We start from the raw sequence: 22,830 nt of genomic DNA, 5'->3' as shown, positions 1-22,830 counted from the left end.
GACTAGTTGAAGTCTCTTCGACAGGCCCACTGGAAGTCCCAGGTAGACGCTGTTGGAATAGTCCAGACGGGACATGACCAAGGCAATAGTAACCTGGATTAAGGCAGACTGGGTGAGTAAGTGGGCAATTTTTTTTATTTTTCTCATTTGGAAAAAGCTTGCGGAGACCACAGCACCCACCTGGGTCTTTAAGGACAGGTCCGTATGGAGCGTGATACCTAGGCTCTTTACAGCAGTGGACCTTACAGGGGGGGTGCCCAGGTCTGCTGGCCAATAGTTGACACTCCAGCTGGAAAAACTATTTCCGGGCAAAAGTAGTTCCGTTTTTCCCGGGTTAAGTTTTAGATGGTTTTCGTTCATCCAGCATTGGATGTGTCTCATGGTGTTCTGAAATTCGGACACAGCATCGGGAATGTTCAGTTGGAATAATAGCTGTAAATCGTCCGCATAATTGAACACCGTGACTTTAAATTTCTTAAGGGAATGAAGAAGAGGGCGGAGATAAAGATTAAATAATAAGGGGGACAATGACGACCCCTGCGGGACTCCACAGGTGGATGTATGCCTAGTGCCTATAAAGCTGCCTAGCTGAATTGCCTGAGTCCGGCCCTCGATAAAGGAAGTGATCCAGCTCAACGCTGGTCCTCTCAGGCCAGCCTGTTCGACACGGTTGAGCAAGATGTCATAGTCAACCGTGTCGAACGCAGCCGAGAGGTCAAGCAGCACCAGGGCTTGGTGTGTATCGGCATCCGCATTGGCTCTAAGGTTGTCTTGAAGCGCCAGGATCACCGCCTCTGTTGAGTGACCTGGGCGGAACCCCGCTTGATTAGGCTCCAAGTAGTTGGTGGTCTCGATGAAATTAGAGACGCTCTTAGAGACATGAGCCTCCAGCACCTTTGAGAGGTAGGGCAGCAGGGAGATGGGTCGATAATTTGTAAGATCCGAAGGATCCTTCCCTTGTTTTTTTACCAAAGGTATAAGGAGGGCTTTTTTAAAATCTGTGGGGACTCTGCCTTGTCTGAGGGATTCATTGAGAATAGGCAGGAATGCATGTGGGAGAGATAGGCCTAATTCTCTAAAGATGGAAGGGGGGCAAATATCATTGGGTGACCCTGATTTGATCCGTTGAAGGAGTTCCGACAATTGTTTGGGGTCAATCGGGGGTATGTGGTCTAAGGTCTCTGGATTCATGTATGCGTCCTCAGTGGTGTTGCTGGCAGGGTGTAGTGCAGACAGAGTTTGTATGCTACTATGAGTTATGAGTTATGATACACTATGAATACTAATAGTTTGGTGCCACGTGCCGTTCACTGGACACTTCCCAAACCCTTGGTTTAAAGGCTTAGGAGGCTTCTTTCCCTGGTTGTCTTGTCGGTTTTTGATAGAAACCGATATGTGTTTTATTTGTATTTGTGTGTGACGCCCATGTGCGAATCGTGTGGATGAGGTGCTTAGGTGATTATGTGTGAATGTAGGTGTTAGTGTTTGTGCAACTGAATGCAAGGCTTTGAAATTTTCATAGCCTCATGTTTAAGCATTCGGTTTTCTGTTGTGCCTTCGTGCATTGTTTTCTCTGTGTGACCTTTGTGTTGAAGGAGTGTCACCTGTGGGTTATCTTATCTTGTAAAGTGATTGAACTACATGTTCTCTATTCTTCTTGCTAAGTGAATACACACATTGTAGTGTATTTGTTATTTAGACAGTTTGGGTTCCCCTCTCTAGCTGTGATTGTGTTAAGTAGAACTGGAATGAAGTGATGGTAAAAGTAAAGTAAAGCAAAGTGGTCACATTTGTCATTACTTTTTTACACGTAATATATGCTTCGGTTCTGGTAAATCTTCCTTTGGTTTGGTTATATGCCATGCTGCATAGTGATCTGTCCTTGCACCTCTGCTGTTATTTATTTACTTTCCCACAGTGGTATAGAAATTTAGGCGATATCAGGTCATTTCCACACATAAGTGGACTAGATCCGAATTTACACCCGGTCTAAGAAAATTCGAGCAGGGACAAACTTGATGATATACGTAAACCACTTGGACCTTTGTATCAGGTGCACATTTTCTCCACATGAAGTGAGGGAAAACGGATCCTGGTAATCAGAGGGATACCTCACAGCGTTCTTCTTTCAGTTGCCTCACAAGCGTAGTTCCCTCCCAACAATTGCCTCACAGAACACAAGAAATCAATGTTTCATGTTTATGTAAATCGGGGGTCTATAACCTTTTTTGTAATAAGAGCTGCTTCTGTTCAATGGAAATCATCCCGAGCTACTAGTTTTGTGCTGTAGTAGTGACAGCATGAGACAGTGCTACCCTATGCAACATTACCATCAGTGATCCCACAGGGCATCAGGCTTGCCAGCAACAATTTCAAAAATTACTTTGTCAATTTGGAATGCCTTAAGATGGGTAATACCACCCATAGCTGCAATGCCCCGGGCATCACAGTAATAATATTCCTAATAATTCTCTCCATCACCACATGATTTATCACTCAAATATTTGCTTTAAATACAATTCAGAAATTCAACCATTTTTCTCTAGACATCAGCTTATGAGTTCTAAAAATACACATTGTCACAAATACACATTTTTTACTTTGGTATACATATATTAACCTCTTCAATGCTAATGACAAGGGTAACTCGTCATCCACTGCCCATTCATTTCAATTGAAATCTCATTATATGGACCTAACTCCAAATGCGTCCAAGTGGTTAATACACTCAAACAAAAACCTCTAATTTGTTAGGCTCGGCTGCACACAGGAGAGCTTACAGATAGCTGGAGAGCTACTAGTAGCTTATGAGTTGCTCGTTAGGGAAGCCTGATGGAAGTAGACCATTTATTGTTTCTTCAGCATGAATGCTATGATCAAGGTTGCCAATCAACAAATGTCAATGTTACAAAAAATGTCTTGTAAATAGGCCTCCGTGATTGTGCAGTTGAACCGAAATATAACCTGTATACAGGACTGAGAAAAGCTCACTGTCAGATGGCGGCAGTTGCAAAACTAGGCCCTCACAGACTGTTCCTAACAACACAGATCAAATAAGGGACTCATCCAAGCCTCAAGAAGTCCTTCTGAAACAGAGATTCTGGCAGTTTGCAAAATGTAACTTTTAACTACAATTTAGTCTGGAACGCACTCTATTGCTATTGTCCACAAATTTCATTATGGAACATCCAGTTAATAGAATTTGTTGGCCGTAGTCATTAAACTTTCACGCAGCTCAACTCGGCAAGACATCTTGCTGCAGTTTGTTGAAAAAGCGAGGGCAGGAACGTGCCATATCTATCAATATATGGTGCATTCCTATTCTCTGCCTGTGCTGGCTCACAATTAGCAGCTAGGGCCAACGCAGGCGCTCGTGCATCATGGTGCATGGGTGTCTGCTTTGTATGCAGGATTTTTTTTTTTTTACATGAATGGTTGCCTTCCCACACAAACACAAATCTGAGAGGCATTTTCCTCTTCTACGTGTGCTGCAGTATGCAAAAACGAGGAGAAGTAAAGATATTTCTCCCGGTTATACCTCACCTGGGGAGGCGTAGCCTTTTGACGCATTCCCAGGTCTACCACTAATGGTAAATCTGGGAATGCGTCAAAATCCATGGGTGGACGCGTGGAACAACCATGCTCCACCCATGGAACACCTTCCCTGTGCAGCGATTTGCGCTGCCTTGCGTTACTCTAGATGTATCAAGCAATGCAGGGCCACTCAAGTAAGGCTTGATTAATCTAACTTACGTTTTGCGTCACCCTTGAGCCCCCATGCATGGCGCAAGCGTTATGCAAAACCTTGATAAATATGGGCCTGGGAGTCCAATGCTCCAGGCACTGGAGTATCGTTAACCTAGCTTTGAGTGCACAACCAGCAACTCCTAGTTCAGGAAATCATCAAAACTGTCTTTAGGCTCCCGTCCTGCTGATGACTTATGATGAGAAGGTCTTGATGAAGAAATATAACTAGGTTACACACTTCAGATGGGTTTAAACTTGTAATGATTGATTCTGCCTCAAACTTTTTACACTTACTCTAGTGCCCAGCCGTGTCACTGAGATATGTCTTGCTCTATTAAAACGCCACAGTGAAGACATCAGTAGGTTTTGGAACAGTGTGTTATGCCGTCAATGTACGTTAATAATTTATTCTCTTTTTCTACAGTTGTGTTAATTGGCGACTCTGGTGTCGGGAAGAGTAATCTCCTCTCACGATTCACACGCAATGAATTCAATCTGGAGAGCAAAAGCACCATCGGAGTGGAGTTTGCAACCAGGAGTATCCAGGTCGATGGAAAAACAATTAAAGCACAAATTTGGGACACCGCAGGACAAGAAAGATATCGTGCTATAACTTCTGCGTGAGTTATACTTATGCCAATGGGTGTGAGGCAAAGATTGTTTTTCTTACTTCACTAGATAGTCCTGATAGCCAGAAGCACTCCAAGTGATATATAGCTTGTGTTAATAGTAAGCACAGTTTTTTAATCTGACCTTGTGTTTTGTTACATAGGTTTAATATAATTCATTCTGCTTGCACTAGAAAGTAATTTCCCAGTATCTTCTTGAAACGGAGATCAGCTTTACCAAATAGATCAGGCGTAGGGCTCAGTTCTATCCAATATTTTCATTTATTTACTTTGTATAATCTTTATAGCATGCCAGTCAGTCTGTAAGGCTCCAGCACGAAGTGAAAGAACATTTCTCATATGCTCTTTTTGAAACAGTGCCTACATGGCATTAGATGAGTCATTTTGTTTTTAGGAAGTGTCCAAGCGTCCCAAAGGATCACTCCTCTCCTCTCAGAGTTAGTTTAATACAGGCAGAAGCACACAGTATTCGTTGTCTAGGCCATAATGGGAAAGGATCAAGAAATGTAACTTTTTTTGCTACTTTTAGAGAGAAGTAACCAGCGCCCATTACATGTTGGGTGATATTAAAGGCAACTAGCTGTTAATGAAATGTGAGGATTTTAACCAACTCTAATTGGGTGGAGTGAGGTTTAAAACACTTGTGCAGTTTCAAGTTCAAGAGAGATCCTGCTGAAGTAGCTGTTATTTTTTTTTGTTTGCCCATTTTGATCAAACGGTTACAACTTTGCATATGTGGTGTATTTTGGTCAGGAAACGGATACAATGCCATTTTGTCTAACATACGTTTCTTAGAATTGGCTCCTAATGTGTGAACTGTGTATTGCAATATCCGTGTGGTGTTCTGGTCAGGAAATTATTACATTCCTGAAAGATAAGATCAGAAAATAGAGAATCTGGACCTTAAAAAGCACACTCTCGAAAAGAAGTAGGACAGGTTAAATTGGTTAAGTTGTGGAAAGATGGGCTAATAAAAAACATGTCTTACAGTTTGTGCTGTTACGAAAAAGGCTCAGCGAAGTTTACCCAATTGCTTGTTCCTGGAAAAGAACATTTGATAACAACTTCCTCAAATTATGAAACTATTCATGTGCCCTAGCACTTTTGAACAATGGACCATTGAATTCTTTTTTTTTTTTAATCTGTTCTACTTTCGTTTCAAAACAACATCATCATACTGGATTGTTTCATGGCGGAATTACAAACCAGCAATGCTTTCTAGATCTAATTTTCCATCTTCCGATAGTTGCTTGAAACAACTGGGATGGGTAACCCTTATTTCTGAGTGAATCGCAGGCTATTATGAAAGTTCTTTTGCTAAACTTGTGCAAAAAGTACACAACATTTCTTAAAGTCAAAAAGCATCAAGGTTGGTTTTTTTGCTGAAGAAGGGAAGATGATTGTACATATATTTAGGTCAGTGCTTTTGAACTTTGTGCTCGGGATATGTTACAGGGTTCCATCTAGAGTAATTGAATATGAAGCATGGTATAGTGGGTATAATATTGCTGTTGGTCTTTTGGCCAAGGTAAACTATAATACCAGTTCAATCTTTTTAGTCCGCTGTACTGTTTCTTCATGGCTTGTGCCCGAATCCCATATAGCAAGTGCCAGGAACTCTGTCATTTTAGGAAAATACAATAATGTTTAAATACCTGAACTCTCGCTTTTGATAGACTGGGAATAAAATAAAATCAGTATAGATTTTTTTCTCTACATTGTGTTCCTTTTAATTTGTACGCTTCCACCCTCCACTCTTAGGATGTTGACGCACTGTCCTAAAACAGCATCTTTTTCAGCTACCCAGTAGAGAGATTGACCACTCGTTTATTTCCTACATGGGTTTCCCAATGAACATTAATACTTTTTTGTCTTTTTGTAAATAGGTTTAATCAATGATGATTTTAAAAAGCCAAAATGTTGAGCTAATTATCAATATTATGCTAAGTTTAATAGAGAAAGTATAGCAATTTTTGAGCCTGGCACAAAGCACTTGTTCACCATCAGCGATAATCCGTTACAATAGTAATACAACTATAGGGAGTCGTAGCAACCTACAAAAGCATGTATGATTCTAGGTTATCTTCAAAGTTCCTGTGCTTATTTCTCTTTTCAGTTCGACAGCCATAACTGACCAAACTTCAGCAGTGAATGTGCAGAAAAATACTGTCAGTCTTCAACAATATTTACCCAGAGGATATTCCGCTTGAGGGTTGCCATTGACAACTGGGTGCAGAGATCTACACTTTATGGTGACTGTGCGTTGATCTACACTTTGTGGTGACCTTGCAGAGATCTATACTTTGTGGGGACCTTGTTTTGAATATTGATGCCTGGAGCCATCATCATTGCTACTGACTGAGAACCATCGCTGCGTCTGAGGAACAGCCAGAAGATGACATATGAAAGGGAACCACCCAAACATGTTCTAAACATTAGAGAGTGGATCCACATCTCAAGTCTGTAAAATTTGCAGAACTGGGATCCCAAACACTCCACTCTGTTCCAGCTCCTAGTTCTTGAAGACCCAGGAAGGAAGTTCACTTAAGAGTATTCAAAGGACTTTGAGGCAGCTGCTCCGTGTTTCACTGTGCAGGCGGCAAGCTGCCTGCAATTTTAAGAGGGGTGATGGATCCCTTTGCAGGAGGGTGCAGTGAGTGTCTGCACCCACCTGCAAGGTTCCCTCCAGAAAGCTGCCATAAGGGGGGCGCACAAACAGTGTGCCACCCTTTAATTGGCACACTGTCAGCGCACCTCCTGGCAGCTTCTTTACTCTTGTGCCTGTGTCTATAATACAGCGTGGGTGCAGAGGCTAGTAAATTCCCTCATTTGCATGGGGACATGCCCCCATACCAATGAGGAAACTCCCTGTGATGATAGCGCTGGAGCGAGAAGTACGCCAGCACTATCTACTACAGAAGCGGCCACAAACTTCTGTAATACCAAAGTGGCCCGGGAACACACAATGCAGGGGCAAATGCCCGTTGTGCCCCTGGGGCATTTTGTGAAATATGGGCCCTGGTCCTCAAACCCAGACAATGCTGCCACTGTGCCCCTCCTGCAAAGAAGGAACCCATCCTGCGGCTGTCGTAGAGCCTGAACAGCAGCACAAGTAAGATTAGGTAAATGCAATGATTGGACTCCATACGGGAACACAAAGACACGTGCAGACAAGACAGCTGCAACACTTTCAACTTTCTACCAAGACTTGAAAAAAGACATTGAAACCCCTTTTTAGGTTTTGACTGGAGATGCGCACATAGCGCGCATGCGCCAAAAAACCTTTTGATGTGTGTGTGTGTGTGTGGGGTCGGGAATACGCCCCCTCCTCCCATTGGCTAGCTCCATAAATGGAGGCTAGCCATTGGGAGACGGGCCTGTCCGTCAATGCCGGACCAGATTCGGGGCGTTCCCGAGAATTTTTGGCTTTTGGCGACGTCATGCTACGTCAGCCAAAAGCCCTCGGGAACGCCCCCGAATCTGGTCCGGCATTGAGCCGGCACCCGCCTTCCTGCTTGCGTGAGTGCTTTGTTTTTTTTTTTTTTTTTGCCTTATGTCCGTGTGTGTCTGTTCCCGCTCTCCCCCCTCCGCTGTCAGTGTGTCCGTGTGTGTCTGTTCCTGCTCCCCCCCCCTCCGCTGTCAGTGTGTCCGTGTGTGTCTTTTCCCGCTCTCCCCCCCCCCCCCCCCCCTCCGCTGTCAGTGTGTCCGTGTGTCTCTGTTCCCGCTCCCCCCCCCCCCCCCTCCGCTGTCAGTGTGTCCGTGTGTGTCTGTTCCCGCTCATCCTCTCGGTAGAATGCTCTATTCCCGCTCATCCTCTCGGTAGAATGCTCTGCTCCACCCCCCTTCTAGTCTTCTAGTGTTCTGATAATGCGTCCTTTCCCCTCTGTTGAACCTAACGCCCCAGCCCCCTGTCTCTCCGTCGGTGGGCGGGCGTCGGGCGTCTCCCTCCAAGACACTCATTTCTCCTCCCTCTGGAGCCCAATGTCCGCCCCTTTTCCGATTGAGGTGTTCAGTTTATGCAGCCCCGTTCTTCACGTAGAACTCACTGCAGGCGTCCCGCCCCCATCCTACGGGGAGGGGGCTCCATTTAAGCATCCTCTCTTTATTTCTGTAGAATACAGTGTCCCGCACCCTCACCTCAGAGTGTTGTTTACCCCCACTCCCACCGAAGGACGCCAGGGTGGGCTTTGGATCTGTATTTTATTGATGCAGCAACAGCCCCCACCTAGAAGGCTGTGACCTCTGCTCCTCTTTCACTGGGAATCTGTCCAACAAGGCGACAGTCTCGCACAGGAGCAGAGAGCGCCGCTCTTCCTGGAGGGGGGGCTCGATGAATGTTTTACCGATGCTTCGCCATCCTCCTGTCTGGGGCGTGGGTGGGACTGCATTGTCTGATCTGGACTATTACACTGGCGCATCCCCCCTCCTGTGATGAAAGGTACCTCGGGCACCTTTCACTGATGCATTAATGACACCCCCTGCCTCGCGCCTCAAGGACCAATCCTTGTGCTCGCCGAGGGCGACCTAGCGGACAGTTGCTGCTTGGCCTCAGTTGTTTCACCGATGCATCCTTCCCCAGACACTACCTCGCGGACCTCTCTATTTGTTGGGAGGGGTCGCTGTTACACAGATGCATTAATACATCTCCTGCCTGACCCCCCCCCCCTCCCCCTCCTCCCCCGTCGTCCTCTGCCTGGGAGAGCCCGCAAAAGGGGGGGGGGGCATTGAATGGGGGTGGAGGGGCTCACTTCGTGTCAGTTCTACTCAAGTCCCCCCTCCCCCACCGCTCGGAGATGGGTGGGGGTCTTTACCACCGATGCTGCTGCCTTCCCTCACTGCTCTCTCAGCCCTACCTCCACCACATGCTCAGCTGTCGCTCCTCATTCAGGCAGCGGGAGTCCCGCTCAGCGGATGGGCTGCCTCGGCCACCGTCTGCCAGAGTGCCGTCCAGCCCAGCCCAGCGCCTGCCATGGCCAAGGAGCTGGACTCCGAGCTGCCCCGGATAGACCCGGCCATCCTGGTCTTCCTCCTGTACGTGGTGATCTTGCAGGAGCTGGTCAGTGGCTGGATGGAGTACAAGCGGCAGGCCAGCAAGCCCAAGAATCAGGCGGGGCCCGTCTGGTCCTCCAGGTGAGGTTTTGGGGCAGAGGGCACGGACCTCTCGGAGGTGCCTGGGGTGAAGGCAGGGGCCCGCACCTGCCGTGAGGGCTCTGGCTTTTGGGCGCTGGCACAGACGCCTCATGTGATCTCTGTAGAAGCAGGACCGGTTTTAACACAGACACCTCGGGTGGTCTATGTGGCAGGAGGGCAGGTTTTCACTCAGACATCTCAGCTGGTTGCTGTGGCAGGAAGCTGGTCCTCACACAGACCTCTCAGGTGGTCTCCATGGCAGGAAGGGAGGTATTCACACAGACATCACAGGTGGTCTCCATGGAGGCAGAGTAGGTTTTCAAATACAGACAGTTCTCAGGTGGTCCCTGCGGAAGCAGGGCGGGTCTTCACGCACAGACATCTCGGGTGGTCTCGGTGGCAGCAGAGTAAGCCTTCACATACAGACACCTCTGGTGGTCTCTGTGACAGCCGGGCTGGTCTTCACACAGAGACATCTCGGGTGGTCTCTGTGGAAGCAGGGTAGGTCTTCACACAGAGACATCTCAGGTGGTCTCTGTGGACGCAGGGCTGGCCTTCACACACAGACACCTCTGGTGGTCTATGTAGCAGCAGGGTAGGTTTTCACACACAGACATCTCATCTGTTTGCTGTGGCAGGAGGCCCGTCTCCACACAGACATCTCAGTATGTTTCTGTGGCAGCAGGGCAGGTCTTCACACACAGACATCTCAGGTGGTCTCAGAGGCAGCAGGGGAGGTCCCCTCAAAGACACCTCATATTGTCTATGTGGCAGCAGGGCATCTCAGTTGGACTCTGTGGAAGCCGGGAAGGTCTTCACGCAGAGACATCTCCGGGTGCTCCGTGCAGACAGCAGCGATGCTTAACATGTCTGCAAGCACAACTACCGGAGGGCCTCTACTGCAGCAGGGGCACCGAGCAGGCGTTCCTTTCATACACAATCATCTCAGAGGGGTCTTTGCAAGCAGCAGGGGCGAAAGCAGGGTTCCATGCACAAACATCCCGGGGTGGCGGGGAGGGGCTCTGCATATAGACCCCTACTCTCTCTCCTTCTGTTTGCAAACATCTTGGGGGTCTCTGCAAACATCAGGGGGGAGAGTAGATCTTCACATAGAAACATCTCAAGGGGTGTTTGTGGGCAGAAGCTCTATATGTATACATACATCTCGGGGGGTCACTGAGGACAGCAGCTGCACATGTATATAGATATCTCAGGGGGTCTCTGTGGCAGCAGCTGCACATGTATATAGATATCTCAGGGGGTCTCTGTGGCAGCAGCTGCACATGTATATAGATATCTCTGGGGGTGTCTGCATCGGGGGAGAGAGTACATCTTCAAACACAAACACCTCAGGGGTGTCTCTATGGACAGCAGCTGTACATGTATGCATATATTTACAACAAGGGGTGGTGAGGGACAGAGTCTCTGAATTAAGCAGAAAGCTCTCACCCAGTCAAGAGATCAGGGCTAGATCCAACACCGTTTTTTAGCTCACTGCACCATCCCAGTTTCAGAACCTGGCTGTATGCAAATTAGTCTGTTCCTGTCCCAGTGCATGATGGGAACAGGGCAAACCAAACTACAAAAGCCAATTCTTACACTGAGAAGGAAACCAGCTCCCGGGGACCGGTTTCTGGCATTACAGCCGTCTTCGGCCCGGTTTGCTTGAATCCTGATGGTGCAATGAGCAAGGGTCCCTTTCTCACTGCTCCATCAGGATTCAAGCAAGCCGGGCCGAAGAAGGCTGAAATGCCAGAAACCGGTCCCCGGTAGCTTGTCTCCTTTCTGGTAAAGAATTGGCTTGGTAGTTTAGTCTGCCCTGTTCCCATGATGCACTGGGCCAGGGACAGACTGATTTGCATATAGCCAGGTTCTGAGCTGGGATGGGGCAGTGAGATAAATAACGGTGATGGATCAAGCCCTGATCTTTGGACTGGGTAAGAGTGGTCTGTTTAATTCAGACACTCTGTTCATCACCACCCCCTTTTCTAAATCGTTTTTGGCCACTACAGGTGTGGCAGGGTATACTCAGACATGAGTCCCTTTCTCACTGCTCCATCAGGATTCAAGCAAGCCGGGCCGAAGAAGGCTGAAATGCCAGAAACCGGTCCCCGGTAGCTTGTCTCCTTTCTGGTGAAGAATTGGCTTGGTAGTTTAGTCTGCCCTGTTCCCATGATGCACTGGGCCAGGGACAGACTGATTTGCATATAGCCAGGTTCTGAGCTGGGATGGGGCAGTGAGATAAATAACGGTGATGGATCAGGCCCTGATCTTTGGACTGGGTAAGAGTGGTCTGTTTAACTCAGACACTCTGTTCATCACCACCCCCTTTTCTAAATCGTACATGTATGCAGACATCTCAGGGGACCTCTATGGACAGCATCTCTTCATGTATACAGAATTCCCAGGGGGGTCCTCTGTGGACAGCAGCTCTATGTATATAGACATCTTACTGGGTTTCTGTGGGCAGCAGAGAAGGTCTTCATACACTGACATCTCAGAGCAGTCTCTGCATGCGGACGTAGAGATGCTCTGCACACATGTACTTGTATTGTACAGGCTGCAGCATTTCAGTACATAGAACAGCGCCCCTCAGCTCCCACAGCCACAGCCAATGTTACTGTTTTATTTATTATTTTATTTCTGTGTTTCCACTACCAAATTCTGGACAGGCGTCTGGAGTGTCATTCACACACGGATCACTCGGAGCCCTTCCTGTGTGTTATCTGCAGCGAATGTGTGTGCATTGCACGCACCCTCCCCTAGACAGATATTTGCATGCATTTGCCAGGCAAATCTACAAACGTAAACGAGGAAGCTCTGGCCATTTTTAGCCTCAAATGACAACAAATCTGAGTGCACTTAGGGGGAGGGGCGCGGGCACAGCTGCGCATCGTTCAGATGGTTCCACAGAGTGCAGGAGAAGGAGGAAAACAAACGACAGCTGGGTAGCTCGTCTACCCACATTCCCGCTCTCTGCACAGATTTTCTTATTGTTTAGGTTTTGACTGGCGATGCGCACATAGTGCACATGCGCCAAAAAACCTTATGAGTTGTGTGTGCAGTCGGGTATCCGCCCCAGTCTCCCATTGGCTAGCTCCATAAATGGAGGCTAGCCATTGGGAGACGGTCCTGTCCGTCAATGCCGGACCAGATTCGGGGGCGTTCCCGAGAATTTTTGGCTTTTGGGGACGTCATGCTACGTCAGCCAAAAGCCCTAGGGAACGCCCCCGAATCTGGTCCGGCATTGAGCCGGCACCCGCCTTCCTGCTTGCGTGAGTGCTTTGTTTTTTTTTTGCCTTATGTCCGTGTGTGTCTGTTCCCGCTCCCCCCCCCCCCCCTCCGCTGTCAGTGTGTCCGTGTGTGTCTGTTCCCGCTCCCCCCCCCCCCTCCGCTGTCAGTGTGTGGCCGTTCCCGCCCCCTCCCGCTGCACTCTCCCCTATAATGCAGACACTCTTCATTTGCCTTCAGCCGATGCCGCTGGAGCTCAGACGATGCTCGAGGTGTGGTTCAGGGCCCGCTGCCTCCGGTCTCTCGTTTCCATGCGTGTGTTCAGAGTGTTGTTTCCTCTCTTGCTAAGTGTTGCCGCACGCGAGGCGCCTCCTGATAAAGACAGTGGGCCTGGCCTGGCCTGGCCTGGCCTGGCTGGGATGAAGATGGGTCACTTGCAGGAGGGGTGCCAGGCCACCCGCAGGCAGCGGAGCCAGCCTCATTGCCAGATCTCTCAGCCTCACATGCCAACAGATGTGGCTGAACCGGCAGCTTCCAAGTGTCAGCAGGAACTTCAGATTCCAGCTGCTTCCCTCGTGCCGGCCCCCCCACACCCATGATGCTGCACAGACCCCTTACATTAGATGTCAAACCCATTAGGATTGGGTCAGTTTACACGCACCTTCAGCTGTGAGCCCAACTCGATGATTCAATCTCGATTTTAAACACAGATTTCGCTGGTACAATGATCACCAAGAGAAGCGTCCGACACACGCCCTCTTCTCTCACCACCTCCTCTTGATTATTTGTGCAGTTTTATAGCGCGCGAGTGGGGCCCGGAGGTATCGGAGCGCTTTACACGAGCACGGGTTGCAAAGCTCATTTTTGGCAGGCGAGGGGCTGAGTGATTTGCCCAGAATCACAGATGCTGAACCGAAGCCCAGACCCCCCTCTCCCCTATAATGCAGACACTCTTCATTTGCCTTCAGCCGATGCCGCTGGAGCTCGGACGATGCTCGAGGTGTGGTTCAGGGCCTGCTGCCTCCCGTCTCTCGTTTCCATGCGCGTGTTCAGTGTGTTGTTTCCTCTCTTGCTAAGTGTTGCCGCACACGAGGCGCCTCCTGATAAAGACAGTGGGCCTGGCCTGGCTGGGATGAAGATGGGTCACTTGCAGGAGGGGTGCCAGGCCACCCGCAGGCAGCGGAGCCAGCCTCATTGCCAGATCTCTCAGCCTCACATGCCAACAGATGTGGCTGAACCGGCAGCTTCCAAGTGTCAGCAGGAACTTCAGATTCCAGCTGCTTCCCTCGTGAACCCCCCCCCCCCCCACCCCCCACCCATGATGCTGCACAGACCCCTTACATTAGATGTCAAACCCATTAGGATATGTCCCATTGACTTTTTGGCATCTCACGTGCAACTGAATCCCTAGAAGGTCCAGCGTGCGCGTATGGACAGGGCGTGTGGACATCCACTCATCACAGGCACACACACGCATACACTCATCACAGGCACACACACGCATACACTCATCACACGCACACACACGCATCCCCTCATCACACGCACACACACGCATCCCCTCATCACACGCAGTGTATTGTGTGGAATGAATGTCGACAAAGGTCATATTCATTCCCCAGTGGTGCACCTGGAAACATGCGCCTGGTGGAGTGAAGTACTGATTTCTGAAAAGTCGTGCACATACAGCTGTGCGCGCGAGCCTGTGTATGTGGGTAGAGTGATGACTTTTTGGTGCCTGGGGACGCTGCTGCTGCACGTGAAACGTTAGGCAGCAGATTAGTCCTAATCACTAGGAAAGAGGAAGCTTCGAGAAGGACCTGCTTTTCAGTCAACATGAAGTTTCCTACGTGTGGAAGCAGGTGCCCTGCTGAGGCAAGAGAGCAGAGGCTGCTTGTTACTGTGAACTCGGGTCTTAGGCAGGGCCACTGGAATTGTGTGATTGTGCGTCTGCAGATGTTTTCGCATAATTATAGGTTTGCGGCATTTGCCACACAATCCATCATCTGCTGCATAATCTGCAGATTTTAACCCCCTAACATGTGTTTCTAGATCAGACGGGTTAAAAGTTGCTAAAAGTGCATCAACACGTGTTGCCGCATAGTGGCACGCCCTATGCAAAGGTGGACTTATCACCTTTCTGTTGCTTAGCGCTCTATTTGGGTGTTAAACTGATACTTATGAGGTGCAACCAATGCCCATACACTGTTAACAAGTTTTAAAATGATGAAATGATGAACTAACATCATTATGAAATGTGCCGCATTATACCGCATATTTTAGCTTTTCATGCTGCATAATTTACCCAACCCTGCAACATAATTTGGCCCTTTCATTTCGGAGTGAGACACGGTGGGTGGATGGATGCATGATGAATGGATGTATGCATGATGCATGGATGTATGGGTGGATGCATGGATGGGTTGTTGGTTGGATGGGTTGGTGGATTGCATAAATTGTTGAGGGATTGGCTGTATATATGCATCTATCCATCCACCCATCCATGCATCTATCCATACACCCATCCATACCCCCATTCATGCATGCACCCATGCATGCATCCACCAACTCATCCATGCAAGCATTACAACAAGAGCCTGCAGCTCTCCTTCGTCTCTCCCGCCCCCCTTCCCTGTGCCCTACCCTGCTATTGTAAATGACAATGCCATTTATTTATGTTAAAAAAAACATAAATAAAAAAAATGTCAAGAGCAATGCCAATAGCTCTAACTTTAACAAAGGCAAAACCATTGCATTGTAAATGCTTGTTTTTCTAATGAGACTACTTTGAGTTATCTGCACGTGCCAAATTCTTGCTTGCTTCATATACTGTCGTTAACTTCAGAGACCGATCATAGTTTAAAGGAGAGGGATGCTAGGATGAAGGGCAATATAGCACTTCACTGTTAGATGCAACTGATTACAATCAATTTTTATGTCTTCATAATTTTGTGTAGTATTTAGTTTTTCTGTGTGGTTAAAGTACTTTCTTTTTCCATAAAAGCATTGGGCAGGGCATTACGTTATTGTGTCTGTCGGTTGGCTGTTGAGTTCTGAGCTGTCATTACCCATACTACACCTGTCAGAAGTCAGCAACTGTTTGCCTTTACCACATACTCCCTTCCTATATCTGTTACCCGAGGCTGCTTTCCGCCAGCTACTCTGAAAGCAAATTTGAACATGCATATTTCAGGGAAACTTATAACTTGAATTTTCAAAATGCTATTTTTTTCATAAAAAAATGTCAAGGTATTCCATTCCCCATCCCCGCGTATTTGCAAGACTGAGCAGCAGCAGGTTCTACTAGTACTGTTATGAAATGCAGCATAGCCTGGGAAAGGTTTCTGTCTCTGTTTTGAACCAACAAGTTTATTCTTGGTTGCAAACACCACTGATAAAAACAGATATTGTGTGTTTATTTAAGTGTAGTCTAAGGTCCAAGTTCCCAGTGTCCTTAAATAGCTACAATAAGTCGCATACATAAAGATTGGTCCTTTTTGATACTTTGTGACAGATCTAAGCCAGTCTCTTTCATGGGACATGTCACCACATGAGAAGTATGTGTGGAAGCTACTCTTGACTACCCTCAGGCTGTAACTCTGTTGTTTCACAGTGCATTACTAGGCTATTACTGATTGGCAATTCTATCAGGCTGTTTTTTGTTTCTACCCATTTGTGCATCTTTGCTATCTATGTCAAGCATTTTAATTGGGAATCATTCACTCATAGTAGTTGTTTCCGGTATCCATTGTAAAACCTGCCTACCATGCCCAACTCTTTCCAGATCTCTGTTTTACCATTCATGGTACAGATGTGACATTGATGATGTTGAAAGTGATGTATTCGTGTATGGGTGTCCACCAAATCCCATTTCCCGGTCAAGTGTTTTTGTGGCTTATGTTTGTTCGTTAATTGTCCGTCTTGGTGGACTGGTTTCTTATTAAGTTATCGAATGTGAATTAGTAATTTGTTCAGACACCGTTTACGCTACAGGTCTTTTTCGAGTGTTGTGAATAAATATTGTGATCTGTTGAGGCACTCTGAATTACCTGTAGTCCAAATAGTGAAATCTGAATTGTAATTCCAGGTATTACCGTGGTGCAGTTGGAGCTCTGCTGGTTTACGACATAGCCAAACACCTAACTTACGAGAATGTTGAACGTTGGTTAAAGGAACTTCGTGATCACGCGGACAATAACATTGTTATCATGCTGGTGGGAAACAAAAGTGACCTGCGTCATTTGAGAGCTGTACCTACCGATGAGGCCCGGGCTTTTGCAGGTTTGAAGAACAGTTCTTTCTAACCAGATTAATGAAGTGACTATGAAATTGGGTATATCTGCCTTTCTTCCTAATTGGAGGTCCGATTTTATTGTGGGAGTACTGGTCAGTGGGCTTGTATAAATATCTTTGGACTAATTGGAACACTGAGATTCCTTGTACATAGCCATTTTACAAGCGCAGATGTAAAGTTTACTTTAAAACAAACAGAGCCTTCTCTGAATGAAAATTACTTTTTTTGTGTCCATCATAATAATAAATATATGGAAGAATTTTTCAGTTCTCTTGCACCAAGGTAAAAATGGTAAATTAAGTACCGCATCCTTCTCTCTCTTGTAGTAGGCATTGGTGAGAAAGTAAAGGGCCTGATTGTAACAAAAATGTGTGTGCGTATGGCTTGTACGGCGTGCATGTGTTTATGCATTTTTTGCTAATGTAATTAGTACAATAGGAATATATTTTCTGGTGAATGGAATTCGTAGGTTTTTGGCATGGTCCATGTTCACTTGGAACCCAAGTTTAAAAGTTGGAAATTAAGCCACCACTCTACATTTCTCACCTATCTTTTTACACCAGTTCCCTCTTCTCTCCTTCATTTTCCTTATCTATTATTTCAATTCTTCCATACATTCTCCATTCTTCCCTCTTCTACAGCATATCCCCTTCCTATTGTTATTCATCCCTATCAAATATTTGCCTTCTTTTATTCCGTTTACCCCCCTCCCTTTTACATATCCTCCCTACTTTACACCCTTGTGAGGCCACATTACTTTTGTCCCCCTTTTCTCTCCTCCCACTTCTTAGTTCCTTACTTAATTCATGTATCTCTTGCTTTGGATCCTTTATTTCCTTTCTACAAAACATCAACACAGCAGGACTTGGGTCCACTTCATTGGTTAATGTGGTGGACCTTTGCACTCAATAAATGGCTGCATTTTTGCAAACTCTACATTTAAATCTAAGGGAATTTGCAATCCCAGCGGGCTCAAGATCTAGTTCTTCCCGAGTTAGCACTTTTGAGGAGTCAACTCTTCACATAGAGTTGGTTAGCCAGGGAGTATCTTTGAAGCACAGGAGTCCTGAGAAGCCAAGTGCCAGCTAAACTCATGCTTGTCTTGAGCAGGCCTCATGCAGGTGTCTGTCCACTCGACATTTGGTGCAGAATTAAAAAGTGCTGGTTTTGTTGTGTGGGTACAGTGCTGCTCTTATGTTGAAGTGAACCCCACAGGTATTTCATTGTGCTCCACCAGAGAGGATGACTCTTTGGTGAGCAGTGTCTCGAAGTGCCCAAACTACTACCCCCATGTTCATGGTGAGCAAAATCATGCCGAAACAGTGGAGGAGGAAAGCCTCCTTAGCTTGGTCGTGCTCAAAGGCTTTGTTTGCTGACTAGGTGGTTACTTCCTGTGAACAATCAGGACAAAGATGAATAAGTGTGACAAATGGCATCCATAGCAAAAGATAGGTTTCACTCCCCAGTATGTCCGCCACCCTCTAGAGGAATCTGTCATTACCAAGCCCCCCGGTTAGCACCAATGGAGGGAGGCATGCTAGGGGTTCATTGCAATGAATCGTCTGTAAAGAGACTGGAATGAGAGTGGCCTATTTCTAGGATGTAACGTAGGCAAACCTTCTGCATCCAGATAGGCTGTAGCAATTGAGCTGTAAAGCAAGAGTCGATGGAGCAGGTGACTGTCCAGTTCCCAGAGGAACTGGACCTCAAAGGAAATTTGTACCCCTTGCTTTACCCTTGACTACTATAGCCAGCTGTAACAGTCTGGCTAGTTCCATGCTGCCAGAAGATAGTTTGCTGGACTGGGTTGAGATTATGCAGAAAACATATTGTAGTCCAAATAAAACACAGCTTCAGACTAATTGATTAAAAATTTAAAATACTTACCTGAGCTCTACTTTGATAAATCTATGACTCACTCTCACCCTATTAAGAAGCATGCTAGAGTTCCCATGTTTAAAACTGGAAGCTAAGCATTTAAACCTGAGAGAGTTGGTGTGACTAGGTTGTTATCAAAATTGTGATTATGTTTCTTTGTTCTCTACCACAGAAAAAAATAACTTGTCATTTATTGAAACCTCAGCGCTGGATTCAACCAACGTGGAAGAAGCCTTCAAAAACATTCTTACAGGTATAACTATTCTTTCATGACATTTTAAACCTTACTTAAAAACTAAAAAAGATACTCTTGGCTTGAGGTAGAGATACAGATGTTTTCAGTGGATTTTAAAGGAAAATTGGAACTATTTCAGATTTTTTACGTGCACTTTACATAAATGTCATAGTTTTTCTCCCATAAGCATTTCTTCCATACAGACTCTGTAATAAATTTTGGCCATGCAAAAGGAACCCCAAGATTAAAGCTTGGAGAAGGAAAACTGGAGATCCTTTATAAATTGCTCTCAAAAGTTTGATTCAACAAATATTGTGGCTTCTTGGAGAAAAATGGTTAACAGAAAGACTTGTATGTCCTCCAGCAAGAATACAAATTTACTGTTTGCCAGTATAGTGATCCAGCCCAGAAGGATACAACATTTGAAACATTGATTATCCGGTAGAATTTTGCCAATTTAAGGATCGTACGTTTGCCTTATGGTGAACCCAGGACTACAGTGAGCTCTGGGTCCAAAGGGGTTTATGCCCCTCAGAGGTACAAGTGAAAGATCGAACAGATCAAAAAGCACGGGTAGTGGTATTCCCTGTGATCGGTGACCGGAGAATCCTGAAAACAGGTGCCACTCAAAAGGAAATCCTGTGTTAAGGAAAAGAATGCCAAACTCTCCTGACTGCTCCAAATCACAACCAAGATAAACCGGCGTGTTACAGATCCGGAAGTCTTTGTTCAGGCCTAAAACCGATGTTCACTTATGGCAGACTATCAGACTCTGAATATAGCATTTCTTTTATTTTTAGAAATCCCTTAACATGCGTACTTTCAAATATAAATACTTCAAACATTTGTTTACATTGGAAATGTCCTTAGGTGGATCTTTGGAAGATACTCTAGGGATGAGGAGAGGTTTAGGCCTTATATAAATGTGGAAAATGCAGCTAATGCTGTCAAAATACATAAATCGTGTATGATTACTTCTGCCGTATTATAAGGGATTTTGAGGCAGAACAATTGCCACCTGTATTGCACATGGGGCAATTCATAAGGTGAGGAATCCGCAGGCAGATGTATCCATCATAAAGCTGCCCATTTACGCCAAGGCGAGCAAAGAAGGAATGAATCCTGCTTTAGAAGTTGGAAAGGGTGAGTCTGGACAAGAACTCGCTTGTTGACTGTGATAATGGACATTTAGTATGCAATTTTAAAATTTCTCTATGCTATTGTGCTTTTTCTTTCTTTGATACTTTGGTTTTATTATATTTTTTGTGGGGGAATCCAAATCAGTACATTGATGAACTGTTTCTTCATTTGATGTATGAAGAAATCAAAACAAAGTATTGCTGCAAAGTGAAGTTGAAAAGTTTGGAGACAGTCAATGTTCAACCAGACGTTTTAAGTAGTGAGTGATCTATTTTGGAGAAGCTAAATGACTATCCTTGATGTGGACATGAAAAACGAATGTCCAATTCTTCCAATCATTGTGAGATTCACTTTTGACGTGTCAGTGAATCGCAATATTCTTTTCTCTTGTGCTTATCAGACTGCTGGCAGAGTTTCCTGCCTTACAGCCCCTGTGAAACTATATCTGACCAGTGCCGTGCTGTCATCTTGACTGCATTCTTGCCATTTTTAGAGTTTCTTTATTTTACAGTCTGAATTTAGAAACTGAACGGTATGATCAAAATAATGTCAGGACTCTGCCTCACCCAGTTGTGAAAAGCCCTTTCTGGGTCAGGTTGTAGAAGAAAATAAAATAAAATAAAAGTCAAACTGACTAGGTTTTAACGTATGCAAGACCAACTGTGGCAGAATAAAAGGATGGATTATTTTGTGTTAAACTGTTAAAGGGTAATTGGATAAAGCAGTCTGTGATACACTAATTTGGCAGGCTGAAATATCCACCACCAAGAAAGCAACCTTAAAAGTCAACAGGGAAATATCCTCTATTGATTCGTAACAAAAATTGATGTGGTTGAAAATGGACATTAGCTCTGTGCCCATTGAGTACCAGAAGACTGTTAGTCCCAATTTCAGAGATCAAAGGGTTTTCATTCTCCCATCTGGAAAAACTGATTGAACAAGCACAGGCCTAGAACAGTGAGTAGACCACCATTGTGTTACTGAAAAACAAAAAAACTTACTGTGTCCACTATTTGTTTCACCAGGTAGGGTCCAAGTGTATGGCAATGACTTGATTAAAGCATCTCTAGCTCATCTGAGCCTTGTGTGCAAACAGACTATAGCAGACCATTAAATACACCCATAAACTGTGTGTAAAAGAAAAAAAAAGACTATTGGTCAATAAATAGGTTGAATTGAGTAAAAAAAAAAAAAATTTGCCAATATGATTGGAACATTATGGGAGTCTTGGTAACAAAAACATGAAGTAGTCCACATGGAGGATAAGAAGACCTGTTAAAGCAATTTGAATCAGAATTTTAATGGTCTAAACAAATGAGAACGAAATTGATTGGCTATAGGAAACTCTTTTACGAAGTGCAATCCGACAGATCCAGAGATGCGCAGCATTTATTAATGGAAAATGTTAACTAATCTCACGGCTCTAGACAAAATGGATGATCCTGAAAAGTACAATTGACAATGAACTTAAGGTTCAAACACATCCTGCCCATTTACCGCTTCACCATTGTCGCCTGCACATTTTTTTCCACCGCTGTTGATAATGGAAACTTTCTCTGGTCGTCCTGGAATGTGAAATCTTTTTAATCTCTTAATACAGCTGACTGATCATGTCCACTCCACTTTGACCTTTAGTGATACCAAGACTTTACAAAGGGTCTCGAAAGGTTCTCAGCTTGTAATTTTGGGTACATTATTGATCAGTTTTTCATTTGGTCTTTATTAAAAGATTGATATTATGGGTTTTAACCAGCCAGAATATAACATTTTGATTTCAAATTTCCATTACCTGTTAGTGTTTTTGACTTTGTAAAAGTAGGCTGTTGCTTATTATCATCACCTGTTGCCAAATGGGCACAGTCTGAGCTAAGGGCCATATGTACTGCCGTTCGACTGGTAAATTGCACACCAAATTTTTGTGACACCAAAAAGATTTTGGGAACTGACCTATGTTCTGCTAATTCGATTTGCAAAATCACCTTTTAAAGTTGGTCGCAATCTTAGGAAAATTAACAAGGTTGGTCACAAATTGCGACTTACTCTGATTGGATGCCGTCACAAGGATAGTGGCCTGCTGCCATCAGCAGACTATCATGTCTGTTAACACATTAGAATAAATCTTTTCGAAAAGTCAGTCAATTTCCCTCAAAGGAAATGTTATGTATCTTAAGTCCACTTGTAACGCGCACGGCTACTTAAGAGTGTCCTGGCGCGAAGCCTGAGAGGGTACAAGAGGAAATTAACAAACAAAGAAGTGAGTCTCTAAGGTTCTTTTTTAAAAATGGCAGGTTTCTGGATGGACCGTAGAGAAAGGGGGAGGGGATTCCAGGCAATACTGGCCTTCACAGTGAAGGAACTGCCACCCATCCTCTGAAGCCTAAAGCGAGGCACCCGGGCAAGACATTGGGTCGCAGAACGCAAGGCACGAGCCGGGGAATAAAAGGAAAATCGCTTCTGAAGATAGAGAGGCTCCAGGCCATGGAGAGCCCGGTGGGTCAACACTAAAGATTTAAACCTGACCCTGTCAGCCACAGGAAGCCAATGAA

The 22,830-nt window shown here is 45.5% G+C and overlaps 1 protein-coding gene across 1 annotated transcript in view; it reads left to right on the top strand.

Moving 5' to 3' along the window:
- Window positions 1-22,830, top strand: part of RAB11B (RAB11B, member RAS oncogene family) — a 44,719-nt gene that overhangs the window by 9,713 nt on the left and 12,176 nt on the right. The window contains exons 2-4 of the mRNA XM_086947314.1: window positions 4,172-4,367; window positions 16,825-17,018; window positions 19,082-19,162. Of these exons, the coding sequence (XP_086803440.1) occupies window positions 4,172-4,367; window positions 16,825-17,018; window positions 19,082-19,162 (471 nt within the window). The remainder of the gene's footprint in view (window positions 1-4,171; window positions 4,368-16,824; window positions 17,019-19,081; window positions 19,163-22,830) is intronic.

This window comes from Lissotriton vulgaris, chromosome 12, assembly GCF_964263255.1.
Source record: "Lissotriton vulgaris chromosome 12, aLisVul1.2, whole genome shotgun sequence".
NCBI lineage: Eukaryota > Metazoa > Chordata > Amphibia > Caudata > Salamandridae > Lissotriton > Lissotriton vulgaris.
Note: the sequence above shows the minus strand (reverse complement) of the source record. Positions and strands in the feature narration are given on the sequence as shown.